The sequence below is a fragment of the Arachis ipaensis genome, chromosome B10 (genome assembly GCF_000816755.2).
Source record: "Arachis ipaensis cultivar K30076 chromosome B10, Araip1.1, whole genome shotgun sequence".
Taxonomy (NCBI): domain Eukaryota; kingdom Viridiplantae; phylum Streptophyta; class Magnoliopsida; order Fabales; family Fabaceae; genus Arachis; species Arachis ipaensis.
Genome location: NC_029794.2, coordinates 23,053,938 through 23,067,735, shown reverse-complemented (window position 1 = coordinate 23,067,735; position 13,798 = coordinate 23,053,938). Strand labels below are relative to the sequence as shown.

The window sequence follows — 13,798 nt, the reverse complement described above, 5'->3', positions numbered from 1 at the left end:
CCCCCAAGACCCCCAACCCACTCCCACTCCCCCTCCCACTCCCACTCTCACCCCTCTCGGCGTCTCCTCTCTCAAACTGAAGAAAGCTTGAGATTGAAAGAAGAGGAAGAACCCTAGCCACCCACAGCCACCGCAGCCACCCACAGTCACCCAGCCCGTAGCCACCGCAGCCTCCAGAGCCCCGCATCGTTTGTCATCGCTGAACCCTTCTCTCCCTTCTCTCTCTCTCTCTCGCGCTCTTTGTCTCTCTGTCGCTGCTTCGCTGCTCCTTGCCGTGGGTCGTTCGTCACCGCTTCTCTGCTCCTCGCCGTGGGTCGTCACTGCTTCTCCCCTCCTTGCCGTGCGTTGTTTCTGCTTCTCACCTCCTCGTCGTTTTTGGCTGTGGCCCCTTCTAGTCTCCCCGCCAGTCTTGTCGTCGCTGCCTCTCTGCTCCGCACCGTGTCTCACCGTCGTTGCTTCTCTGTTTCACGTTACCAAAATTCCCAATTTGAATTTCTCTGTCTCGCTGGCTCTATGCTGTCTTTTCCTCTCCTTTGCTGGCAATCCAGATAACGTAAAACCTCCCCTTTATCCTCTTCAATAATGTTCAATTTGTTGTAATTGTATTACATTGTTTTCTTCTGTATTTTGTTCTGATATATATATGATATATTATTGATGATTCTGCTGAGTTTTGAGATATTCATTTCTGAAGTTTTATTTGAGTTCAGTGAGTTGATGTTGAATTAGTTCTGCTGAGATTGAGTTATAAATTTATTTTTTTAAGTTTAATTTATTAATTATGCTGAGATTGATATTGAATTAATTCTACTGAGATTGAGTTATAAATCCAATCTGTTTTTCTTGTTATTTTGCTGTCATTGATTCAAAAGAGAAATATTGCTACAATTCTGCATTGGATTTACTATATGGCTTTAAAATAAGGGTTGGATGAAGTTCAGCCAAGGAGATAGTTTACTCATAGGAAAAAAGAATGAAGTTAAGAAGTAAAGAACAAAAAGATTACCTAATTTATGAAAATGGAAAATTCAGGAATGGAAACCTAATTTATAAAGGTTATTCATGCTTTTATATTGTGTTTTTTTGTTTAGTTAATTTAATTGTTCAGCTTTTATGTATTCTGAACTTCTTACTGTGCTGTGGAATTGCTTCTTCTTGTTCAAATTGAAAACTATACTGATTTCTTTTTCTCCTTGTCTCCTTGCACCATACTAAAATTTTGGGCCTCAAATTTAGGTAGCCTATAATGGATGATTATCTTCTGTTATATCTGAAACTGATATTGTTAGACCAAGCTTAGAAGTTGCTAATGTATTATATATACATGAAGATTGAGAAACTTAGATGAAAGAACCAAGCTTCCACCAATATTAATTCATACAATGCTTTAATTGCTCTGCACCTTATCTCGCAATATATGCCACTTTGAATTTTTAATAATTTTATGTTATATTTTAACTTAACCGGTTCAACCCCGGTTGAACCTCGGTTGGACCATTGAACCATTAAACCAGTTACTTGACCGGTTCATTGACCGGTTCATTGACCGGTCCGGTTCTCGCAACCTTGATACCAGGCTTGCTTTGTTTTTTTTTGTCATGAAGAAGTCGATATTGGAATACAATACCAGGGATTGAAGAACAACTCATCGAATTTTGAGGATCCAATACTAGGACTTGAAGAAGCCGATATTGCAATCCAAATTGGGCCCTGAAATTTGATCCAACAAAGGTATCCGTTGAGCTCCGCCTCCGAGTCCGGTGATTTTGTTTGCGTTTTCCCGGCAAATCGAAGACATCACCAGTTGTCGTGGTTGGATAAAGGTTCCTTCCAATCCTTCTCAGAAACCCAAAGTTTCTTCGCTCCAAAAAAATGGGCGGTATGTCGAACATGCTGTGGTTTTAATTCGTAGGTTTCAAATGTAACAGCTTTTGTTTCTACTTTGCTTGCTCGTCTCTTCACTGTTGAAAATGTTTTACATTCACAGGGATACAGCAGGAAAACAGAGAAGAGAAGGTGTCTTTGGAGCTCAGTGAGGAAATTCTTCAGAGCATGGAAGTTGGAATGGCTTTCAAAGACTATGTATGTTACCCTTCCTTTCTTTTCTTGTTATAAAATTAGGGCTGCAACCGTCAAATTCAGTTCTTTGTCTTCGTAACTCTCTTATTATGCTTTCATTGCTTACCTATTTGTGTGTATCTATGCAGAATTGTAAAATTAGTTCCATGGATTTTCACAGGGCAACCAGCTATCTAGTCACTGCTAGCAATGATGAATCCATTCGTCTCTATGATGTCACTGCCGGAACGTATGCCTCTGTTTCTATTGATTTAGGTTAATCTTTTCTCCACATAATAATTTCAAGTTTCTAGTGCTAGATTGGGACTCTTAACATTCTTAATGTTATTTAGTTTTCCCAACTAGAAAATTTAACATCCTTTGCAACTAAATGGTTGGGTAGATTGTTGTGTAAATATGCACAATTAATTATTAAACATGTCAAGTTATTTAGTTATTTACTTTTAGTTTATTTTACATATTTTGATGTATCATCCACATGCTTCCCGTTTTTAAGATGTCATAATTGTTACCAGATGTTTGAAGACAATTAACAGCAAAAAGTATGGGGTTGACTTGGTTTGTTTCACGTCTCATCCGACCACTGTTATATACTCGTCTAGAAATGGGTGGGATGGTATGTTCCATACCTGTGTCAATTTCCACTGATTTTTTTTGCACCCATTACTAATATGATTAGTTGAACCAGAATCTCTGCGGCTTCTATCATTGCATGATAACAAGTATTTGAGATATTTCAAAGGTCATCATGACAGGTTTGCTATTTCAAACTATATGATATAGTGCTCATGTACTATCCATTTTTTCCATATAACAAAATGCATACTTGTTCTTTTTCCAGGGTTGTCTCACTTAGCTTGTGCTCCCGGAAGGAGTGCTTTATTTCTGGATCTCTTGATCGAACTGTTTTACTATGGGATCAAAGGGCCGAGAAATGCCAGGTATGGCATTTGCATCTTTGCTTGTTATCCTGTATATCTTCATGTATCTAATACATGTAACTCTTTTAGGGGATTCTTACTTACTTTATAAACAAAATAGGGACTTTTACGTGTACAAGGAAGGCCTGCTATTTCATATGATGATCAAGGGCTTGTTTTTGCAATTGCCTTTGGAGGATACATAAGAATGTTTGATGCTCGCAAGTATGAAAAGGTAAGCAAATTTTGCACAAGAATACGTATAAAACTTGGTTCTTACATTGGTTTTATAATTTGGAGTATTAATTGTGATATACTCTACAGGGTCCCTTTGAGATCTTTTCTATTGGAGGAGATATTTCTGATGCAAATACAGTGAAATTTAGTAACGATGGGAGACTTATGCTTTTAACAACTGCAGATGGGCATATTCATGTTCTTGATTCATTTCGTGGCACACTTGTTAGTATCTTTGTTACTTAAACTCAGCTCACTTCTACTTATGCTTTATTTATATATGCTTTGATAGGATTTCTGTGTGACTGTTCAACCCCGGTTGAACCTCGGTTGGACCATTGAACCATTAAACCAGTTACTTGACCGGTTCATTGACCGGTTCATTGACCGGTCCGGTTCTCGCAACCTTGATACCAGGCTTGCTTTGTTTTTTTTTGTCATGAAGAAGTCGATATTGGAATACAATACCAGGGATTGAAGAACAACTCATCGAATTTTGAGGATCCAATACTAGGACTTGAAGAAGCCGATATTGCAATCCAAATTGGGCCCTGAAATTTGATCCAACAAAGGTATCCGTTGAGCTCCGCCTCCGAGTCCGGTGATTTTGTTTGCGTTTTCCCGGCAAATCGAAGACATCACCAGTTGTCGTGGTTGGATAAAGGTTCCTTCTAATCCTTCTCAGAAACCCAATGTTTCTTCGCTCCAAAAAAATGGGCGGTATGTCGAACATGCTGTGGTTTTAATTCGTAGGTTTCAAATGTAACAGCTTTTGTTTCTACTTTGCTTGCTCGTCTCTTCACTGTTGAAAATGTTTTACATTCACAGGGATACAGCAGGAAAACAGAGAAGAGAAGGTGTCTTTGGAGCTCAGTGAGGAAATTCTTCAGAGCATGGAAGTTGGAATGGCTTTCAAAGACTATGTATGTTACCCTTCCTTTCTTTTCTTGTTATAAAATTAGGGCTGCAACCGTCAAATTCAGTTCTTTGTCTTCGTAACTCTCTTATTATGCTTTCATTGCTTACCTATTTGTGTGTATCTATGCAGAATTGTAAAATTAGTTCCATGGATTTTCACAGGGCAACCAGCTATCTAGTCACTGCTAGCAATGATGAATCCATTCGTCTCTATGATGTCACTGCCGGAACGTATGCCTCTGTTTCTATTGATTTAGGTTAATCTTTTCTCCACATAATAATTTCAAGTTTCTAGTGCTAGATTGGGACTCTTAACATTCTTAATGTTATTTAGTTTTCGCAACTAGAAAATTTAACATCCTTTGCAACTAAATGGTTGGGTAGATTGTTGTGTAAATATGCACAATTAATTATTAAACATGTCAAGTTATTTAGTTATTTATTTTTAGTTTATTTTACATATTTTGATGTATCATCCACATCCTTCCTGTTTTTAAGATGTCATAATTGTTATCAGATGTTTGAAGACAATTAACAGCAAGAAGTATGGGGTTGACTTGGTTTGTTTCACGTCTCATCCGACCACTGTTATATACTCGTCTAGAAATGGGTGGGATGGTATGTTCCATACCTGTGTCAATTTCCACTGATTTTTTTTGCACCCATTACTAATATGATTAGTTGAACCAGAATCTCTGCGGCTTCTATCGTTGCATGATAACAAGTATTTGAGATATTTCAAAGGCCATCATGACAGGTTTGTTATTTCAAACTATATGATATAGTGCTCATGTACTATCCATTTTTTCCATATAACAAAATGCATACTTGTTCTTTTTCCAGGGTTGTCTCACTTAGCTTGTGCTCCCGGAAGGAGTGCTTTATTTCTGGATCTCTTGATCGAACTGTTTTACTATGGGATCAAAGGGCCGAGAAATGCCAGGTATGGCATTTGCATCTTTGCTTGTTATCCTGTATATCTTCATGTATCTAATACATGTAACTCTTTTAGGGGATTCTTACTTACTTTATAAACAAAATAGGGACTTTTACGTGTACAAGGAAGGCCTGCTATTTCATATGATGATCAAGGGCTTGTTTTTGCAATTGCCTTTGGAGGATACATAAGAATGTTTGATGCTCGCAAGTATGAAAAGGTAAGCAAATTTTGCACAAGAATACGTATAAAACTTGGTTCTTACATTGGTTTTATAATTTGGAGTATTAATTGTGATATACTCTACAGGGTCCCTTTGAGATCTTTTCTATTGGAGGAGATATTTCTGATGCAAATACAGTGAAATTTAGTAACGATGGGAGACTTATGCTTTTAACAACTGCAGATGGGCATATTCATGTTCTTGATTCATTTCGTGGCACACTTGTTAGTATCTTTGTTACTTAAACTCAGTTCATTTCTACTTATGTTTTATTTATATATGCCTTGATAGGGTTTCTGTGTGACTTGTCATATGTATATAGTTATCAACGTATAATGTCACACCTGTCTCGTGCAACTCCACATTAGAAGCTTCTTTCAGTCCAGAGGGAATGTTTGTAATATCAGGTAAGCACTTTTTGCATCAATACAAAGTGGTTTAAGCTCTGCTAACCTTAATCAGATTGAAGGAATTCTGAAGTTTTATTTACTTGTTTCTTTCTTGCTTTAAATTGTGTTTTGAAGAGACTAGAAAATTTAGAAGCAATATAATTTTAAAATGTCTTGCATCCTGCCATTTATTTTCAACCAACTTTTTCAATCCTCTCAGCTTGGTATGGGATCCAGTTATTCTCTGCTTACCGCTTATGCTGAATGATGGTTATTATGCTAAATTTACATTCTACTGGACCTTTACAGGTTCTGGGGATGGCAGCATTTATGCATGGAGTGTTCGAAGTGGTAAAGAGGTAAAGATTAGCTACAGGATTTAACCAGTGTACAGATAGTTAATCTAAAATCATATGCTTAATTGTGTCATATATGTTCAACTTTACATGATAAAGCATGTTCTTTCAGTTAGGGCTGCATATGGATCGGATAATATCAGCATATCCGCGGTAATTATCCGCATCCGATCCAAATTTGTGGATATTATCCGATCCGCAGAGCAATCAGATCGGATCGGATCCTATCTGCACTATGGTAGGATCGGATTGCGGATTCAGCAGTGATATCCGCATATCCGCATGTCTCATATAAATAGCATAGTTTATGATATATTGTTTTTTTTTTTATGTTGTACTTCAACTTAGAATAATTAAACTTAGATCTTGTGTTATTATTATTTTTTTTGCTATTCAAGAAAATTTTTATTGATAATATTTTAGGAGTAAATAGGTTTAAACAGGTGAAAAAATGGATTTTCTGGACATTTTTTGTGAAAACGCCAAACAGGGCCTTAAAACAGTCTTTTTTTTTTTTTAATTATGCGGATTTACTTGATATCCTATCCGATCCGATGAGTGCAGTGCAGATCAGATAGAATTATATGTTATATCTGATCCGATCCGTGTGCAGCCATACTTTTAGTTTTCTCTTTCCTTTCCTTTTTTGCTAAGAACCTTATGGAATGTGCTATGATAGCCGCAACAAATATTTAAGTGGAAGATAGCTCTCTTAAATTAATTAACTAATAATTGCTCTTTGTCATCTTTTTCTCCTTCGATTTATTTCCTAGAAAACACCAAATATTGAAATCACATATAAAATTTAATTTAAATATTTTTTTTCATTACAAAAACTGAAATGTAATATTTGCAGTCAAATCAATCACTTATATACAAACTCACCTAAAATAGCGTTTGGCATCAGAATCTTATTGAATGACAGTTAAATGTAAATCTCTCCAATGCTATATGTAATTCCAACCGAACTTCAACGTTTATAGTTATACCCTGCTTGTATAGGTTGGTAGCTGGAGGAGTGCAACTGCTGATACTGGACCACCGGTGATAAAATGGGCACCGGGAAGTCTCATGTTCGCAACCGGATCTTCTGAGCTATCATTTTGGGTCCCAGATTTGTCTAAGTTGGGATCTTATGTTGGAAGAAAGTAAAAGCCATACATGATGGAGGTTCTGTTTGCCCCACAACTCACTGAAAGATACTAGACTATGATGGGGGGTAACAAATAAGGGTGAGTTTTTATTATTTCGACTGGTTCACCAAACACACCCTTTAGTGACAAACTTTGCCTGTGTGACCGTGTATATAGAAGTATATCATTATATAAAAATCTCAATGAATCAAAATGAAGTTATTAAGTCTTTTGGTTTTTCAGTTGTAACTTGTTTCTCTTTTTTCATCATCACAAGATGAAAATTATTAGGTATAGTCAAGCTTGTTCTCTCACTAAAGATTTCATTTGAGCACTTGTTAAGGTCGAATTTTGTTTCTATCGTTAAATTATGTCAGCATTATTACGATGTACGAAATATAAGAACATAAAAATAAAGTTTTTTATAAATCGTAATAATAGAAAGCATGTCTATTATGACTAATCAAGAAATTTAAGTTAAAATTGAGTGTGCTAAGACCACATAAATGTTAAAATCTTTGAACCTTTTAAAGTTAAGAAAGATAATTAGTCTTGCTTTCTATATGTACAACAATATAGCAGTGAATAGCTTGCTTTCAAAAGAAATTCTGTAAAGTGTAAACAGTGTTTACTGCTTTAGAAAACACCGGTCAGTAGTTTCTTGAAGAATAACATACATTGGTAATTTAAATTTCTTAATTTTGTTTGGAAATCAACATAATAATTTTAGGATTTAACTAATTTGTGTTTTAATAATACATTTTAAAAATATAATAATAGAAAATTTTTTATGCTTTATGTTCTAATAACCTTTTAAAAAGGAAAAGTCTAAGGGCCAGCAACTTTTTCAAATTTTGGTCAGCATGTAACTAGCAAGGAAAAGTGAGCTATTGAATAAAATCTCACACCATTAAAATCACCATTAATAGTTATTTGATGGCTACAAATACCAAAAATTGCTGCCTCCTAGCACTTTTCTTTTAAAAATATAATAATAGAAATTTTTTGATATTTTCATATTCAATATATTGAAAACATAAAAAAAATTACAATAATTTTTAGAAAATATTTTTTTATGATATATTTAACATATACTCTTAAAATATAATTTAGCAAAATTCATAATTTTATTGTCGGAATTGTTACAATCATTGTCAAGGATATCACTAGTGGATAAGAATTGAATCTAGTTGAGTAGTTGACGAATATAAGGGGAAAGGGTTAACAGTTGTTGCCTTGTTGGCTAGATTGCAGGGACCATTATCTTGTGTCCAGCATGTCTCGTGCGTCTAATAATTTGCACGAGGTGCACCTCATTCAGACTTATATACATTCTCATTGCCAGATGCAATTTTTTAAAAAAAAATATAAGAAAACTTGCTCTAGTCTGACGCACTTATACCTCCACTTGGCCACTGCCCACTTGAGTCTTGATAACATGACACTGACTCAACCATCTACGTACTTGATGGTGAAGCAACAAGCAAGTAGCAGCCATGCCCTCCATTTTATATAGAAGCAGAAAAACAGAAATTATTTTTAATATAGAGATGAAGATAATGTTTTGTTTGAATATTAATATTTGAAATGTAATACAGTATTATGGATGTATAAAAAAAATGTTTAACATACACTTTACGTGTTGCTTGGATATTGACATGTGTCCAACACGCATTCTGCATGTTGCGAGGATGATGACACATGTTCAACACGCATTCTGCATGTTGCAATACACATCCTGCATGTTAACTCTCTACCTACAAAATCCACCAACTTGTAATTGCACTAAATAATCATATTTTTAATAAAAATACCAATATTTTTTTCATATAAAAAAAATTAATCGCAGAAAAATGTCATTTTATATAAAAGTGTTTGTGACTTGATTGGTTCAGTCGAATAAGTTAATAATAGTTTGTTAGAGATAATTAATTTGTAAATCAAAGCAGTTAGAGATAGCTAACAAAGTGGTAATTAGTTGTAGATATTTTTGGTCACTTGACAAGTTTGTTACAGATGAATTCATTCCCTAATGTATAAATATTAGCCTCATGACTAATAGAAAACTCCAAGCTTTCTGTTTCACTTTACAAAACTATTTCCCTTTATTTTCTCTCTCTTTCTTCTTCATCTTCTCTGCATCTCCAACCTCTATTTTCATCCTACTTTCACATTCTTCTCCTCTCAAGAACTCATTCCACAGAGTCCGATGAGAGCTAATGTCCTTCTCGCACGCATTTAACATGGTGCGGTGAGCGTGGAGAAGGTAGTGGTGTTCCGATCGACGAGTCCATGAGAGAAAGATTTGAATTTGTGATAAAACAAAGTCATTAAGTTGAATTGGTTGAGGAATTACTTTGAAATTCTCCTAATCAAGTGAGATATTCAACAGTAGCGATTTCTTGATGGCTGAATAAAATCCAGAGGGTTTCAATCGATCCTCTAGTGGAGCGCAACTAGGATCCATGGATGTGCAAATTGCAAGCTTTCTTAATCAATTGTCCACATTACAAGCTCAAATCTCTAAAGCTGGTTCAAGTCCGATTTCAGATCCCGCAAGTCCCTACTTCATACATCCTGGTGAGAGTCTTGGTTCGCCTCTGATATCAATTACTCTAAATACAAATAATTACCATAGCTGGAGTAGAGCAATGTTGTTAGCATTAAAATCAAAGAATAAATTAAAATTCATAGATGGTTCAATAAAGAAGCCAGATCCAACAGATGCATTGTTTGAGGCATGGGAGAGATGCAATACATTTATTGTCTCGTGAATTAATCTGTCTTTGAGTTTTGAAATTTTCGAAAGTGTGATTTGGAATAATGTTGCCTCTGATCTGTGGAGAGATTTGGAACACAGATATTGTCAGGGAGATCGGTTTCGAGTGGCTGAGTTAGAGGAAGAGATGTACCAAATGAGACAAGGCGAATTGACAATTACAACATATTTTACATAGTTGAAGGCTATTTGGGAGCAATTAAATGGATTCAGACCAATTCCTAATTATGTACTGTGTGCTGAGGATTGTAAGTGTGGCTTGGCTAGAATGAGAGAATACAGAGAAGAGAGTTACACAGTGAGGTTTCTAAGAGGCCTCAATGAACAATATTCGAATGTAAGATCCCACATCATGCTTATGAAACCTATTCCTGACATAAACACCGCATTTTCTTTGCTCACTCAACAAGAGAGGCAGTTTGGCAATCTGGATTTGATTGACTCCAAAACCTTACTGAATAATGCAAGGATAAACTACTTAGATGGCTCAGGAAATAGAGGCTGAGGCAGAGAAGGAAACAGAGGTGGTCGGACAAGTGGAAGAGGCAGAGGTAGGGGCACCAAGATGCAGTGCACCTTCTGCGGAAAAATGGGACACATTGTGGACACATGCTAAAAAAGCATGGATTGCCTCCACACTTAAGACAGCGGCAGCAAGGCAATATCATTCAAATGATGACTAGTGAGTAGAAAATTGATGAAGTCAATAGTAATGAATTGGCTATGAACCAAGAAGAAGTGAGTGAACCTGCAAGTGTTGCGTTAACAGTGAACCAAAGGCAAGCCTTGATGTCCCTTCTCAAAGAACAATGTGCTCAGCAACACTCTCATGGTGCAAACCAGGGTCAGAAATCATCCAATCCTGTTTTAGGTCAAGCTAAAATTCATTTTTTGCAATTCAGTGCAAGAATTTTATCATTGGTTATACCAAAATCTGCTATTTGGGTTATAGACACTAGAGCCACTGATCATGTTTCTTTTGATCTAACCGATTTCAAAACTTATCAAAGGGTTAAGCCATTGGTTGTTAAATTACCTGATGGCAGCTTTACAACTAGTAGCATTGTAGGCACCATCATGTTCTCTAACAATCTATTTTTAACAAATGTTCTTTTCATTCCATCTTTTGATTTCAAATTGATTTCGGTGTCAAAACTTACAACACTTTTAAAATGAAAAATGCTTATTGATGATGAAACATGTGAAATTCAGGATCAAGCTACATTGAGGACGATTGGAGTAGCTAAATGTGCCGATGGACTATTTACAATGAACAACCCTACAATACATAGTGATTCATCAAAATCTGCAGCATTAACACTTTATTCTTCCAATAATTCGTTAGGTCAGAATAATAAGCATTTAGATGTAGTTTCTATTTCTAATGAACATCTATGGCATGTAAGGTTAGGACATATTCCATTTAATAAAATTGCAATGTTGCAGAAAGATTTTCCTTATATCAAATGTAGAGACATCAAAGTCACACCTTGTGACCCATGTTATTTCGCTAAACAAAAGAGATTACCATTTTTTCATAGTATTAGTAAATCTAAAAATTGTTTTGATCTTGTACACATGGATATTTGGGGACCACTATCCACACTTTCTAGTTCCGGACACAAATATTTTTTAACAGTGGTAGATGACAATAGTAGATACACATGGGCTTATTTCATGAAAACAAAGTCAGAAGCATCCATACTTTTTCAAAATTTTGTGCAATATGCTAACGTTCAGTTTAATGCACAAATAAAATGCATTAGAACTGATAATGGACCTGAGTTTTTATTGAGAGATTTCTTCACTAAGAATGGGATAATCCATCACACCTCTTGTGTAGAAACTCCACAACAAAACGGTATCGTTGAGCGCAAGCATCAACACATACTTGGCGTTGCAAGGGCATTGCTGTTTCAGTCTCACATACCCAAAATTTTTTGGCAATTTGCCATAGCTCCTGCAATTCATTTGATAAACCGAGTTCCAAGCATTTTTTTTTAAACCATTGCAGTCCTTATCAGATTCTATTTCAAACTTTGCCGAATTTACAAAATTTGAAAGCATTTGGATGCTTGGCTTATGCTAGTACGCTTGCTCATGGCAGAACAAAATTGGACCTTAGAGCTAAGAAGTGTGTATTCTTGGGTTTTAAAGATGGTAAAAAAGGTTACACTTTACTTGATCTTAACACTAGGGAGATCTTTATTTCAAGACATGTTATCTTCTATGAAAATTATTTTCCCTACTTGTCTCATTCTTCAAAGTTGCATGATTCTAATTGCACTTCAACCATTGGTGCTGGTTGCAGGATTAATAATCTTCAATTTCTAGATTTAGATCCATTTACTTCCTGCACTTATCACTCACCTGCATCGCCGCATTCTTCAAATGCAACTTTCCCTAACATTCCTATTTCATTGGAAAATAATGCAGCACATTCATTAGAAAATAATACATCTCATTCATTAAATCATTATGTGTCTCATTCATTAGACACACCACATGAGAATTTAAATACAACACAACATCACACCACATCTCAGTAGAATTTAGGCACACATGTTTCTGCTGACATCATTCCTATTGCATCAACAAGACCTATTAGGAACCGCAAGCCACCTTCCCACTTACAGGACTATCATTGTATGTTGGCCACAACAGGTTTAGCACCTCCTTCTACTCAAAGATATCCAATTTCTAACTTTCTTTCATATGATAAGTGATGAGCGGATAATTTATACGCTTTTTGGCATTGTTTTTAGTATGTTTTTAGTAGAATCTAGTTACTTTTAGGGATGTTTTCATTAGTTTTTATGTTAAATTCAAATTTCTAGACTTTACTATGAGTTTGTGTGTTTTTGTGTGATTTCAGGTATTTTCTGGCTGAAATTGAGGGACTTGAGCAAAAATCAGATTCAGAGGTAGAAGAAGGACTGCTGATGCTGTTGGATTCTGACCTCCCTACACTCAAAGTGGATTTTCTGGAGCTACAGAACTCAAAATGGCACGCTTCCAATTGTGTTGGAAAGTAGACATCCAGGGCTTTCCAGAAATATATAATAGTCCATACTTTGCCCAAGTTTAGATGATGTAAAAGGGCGTTGAACGCCAGTTCTACGCTGCTGTCTGGAGTTAAACGCCAGAAACAAGTCACAAACCAGAGTTGAACGCCAGAAACACGTTACAACCTGGCGTTCAACTCCAGAAAGAGCCTCTGCACGTGTAACATTCAAGCTCAGCCCAAGCACACACCAAGTGGGCCCCGGAAGTGGATTTATGCATCAATTACTTACTTCTGTAAACCCTAGTAACTAGTTTAGTATAAATATTCTGGAGCTACAGAACTCAAAATGGCGCGCTTCCAATTGTGTTGGAAGGTAGACATCCAGGGCTTTCCAGAAATATATAATAGTTCATACTTTGCCCAAGTTTAAATGACATAAAAGGGCGTTGAAACAAGTCACAAACCAGAGTTGAACGCCAGAAACACGTTACAACCTGGCGTTCAACTCCAGAAAGAGCCTCTGCATGTGTAACATTCAAGCTCAGCCCAAGCACACACCAAGTGGGCCCCGGAAGTAGATTTATGCATCAATTACTTACTTATGTAAACCCTAGTAACTAGTTTAGTATAAATAGGACTTTTTACTATTGTATTTAAAATCCTGGATTGTGTTTTTGATCCTGTGATCTCATTTTGGGGGCTGGCCATTCGGCCATGCCTGAACCTTTCACTTATGTATTTTTAACGGTAGAGTTTCTACACTCCATAGATTAAGGTGTGGAGCTCTGCTGTTCCTCAAAGATTAATGCAAAGTACTACT

General features: G+C 36.1%; 2 protein-coding genes across 2 annotated transcripts in view; both read left to right on the top strand.

Moving 5' to 3' along the window:
- LOC107623022 (protein ANTHESIS POMOTING FACTOR 1-like) overlaps positions 1-3,461 on the top strand; it is a 14,357-nt gene extending 10,896 nt beyond the window's left edge. The window contains exons 2-9 of the mRNA XM_016325143.2: positions 1,605-1,879; positions 1,988-2,082; positions 2,208-2,308; positions 2,595-2,695; positions 2,768-2,834; positions 2,921-3,020; positions 3,090-3,234; positions 3,324-3,461. Coding sequence (XP_016180629.1) covers positions 1,873-1,879; positions 1,988-2,082; positions 2,208-2,308; positions 2,595-2,695; positions 2,768-2,834; positions 2,921-3,020; positions 3,090-3,161 — 543 coding nt within the window. The 5' untranslated portion in view covers positions 1,605-1,872 and the 3' untranslated portion in view covers positions 3,162-3,234; positions 3,324-3,461. The remainder of the gene's footprint in view (positions 1-1,604; positions 1,880-1,987; positions 2,083-2,207; positions 2,309-2,594; positions 2,696-2,767; positions 2,835-2,920; positions 3,021-3,089; positions 3,235-3,323) is intronic.
- Positions 3,614-7,493, top strand: LOC107623020 (protein ANTHESIS POMOTING FACTOR 1-like). Its single transcript, XM_016325142.2, has 11 exons — positions 3,614-3,956; positions 4,065-4,159; positions 4,285-4,385; positions 4,672-4,772; positions 4,845-4,911; positions 4,998-5,097; positions 5,198-5,311; positions 5,401-5,538; positions 5,637-5,721; positions 6,013-6,062; positions 7,062-7,493. The coding sequence occupies exons 1-11, from the start codon at positions 3,929-3,931 to the stop codon at positions 7,209-7,211; spliced, it is 1,029 nt and encodes a 342-aa protein (XP_016180628.2). The 5' UTR covers positions 3,614-3,928; the 3' UTR covers positions 7,212-7,493.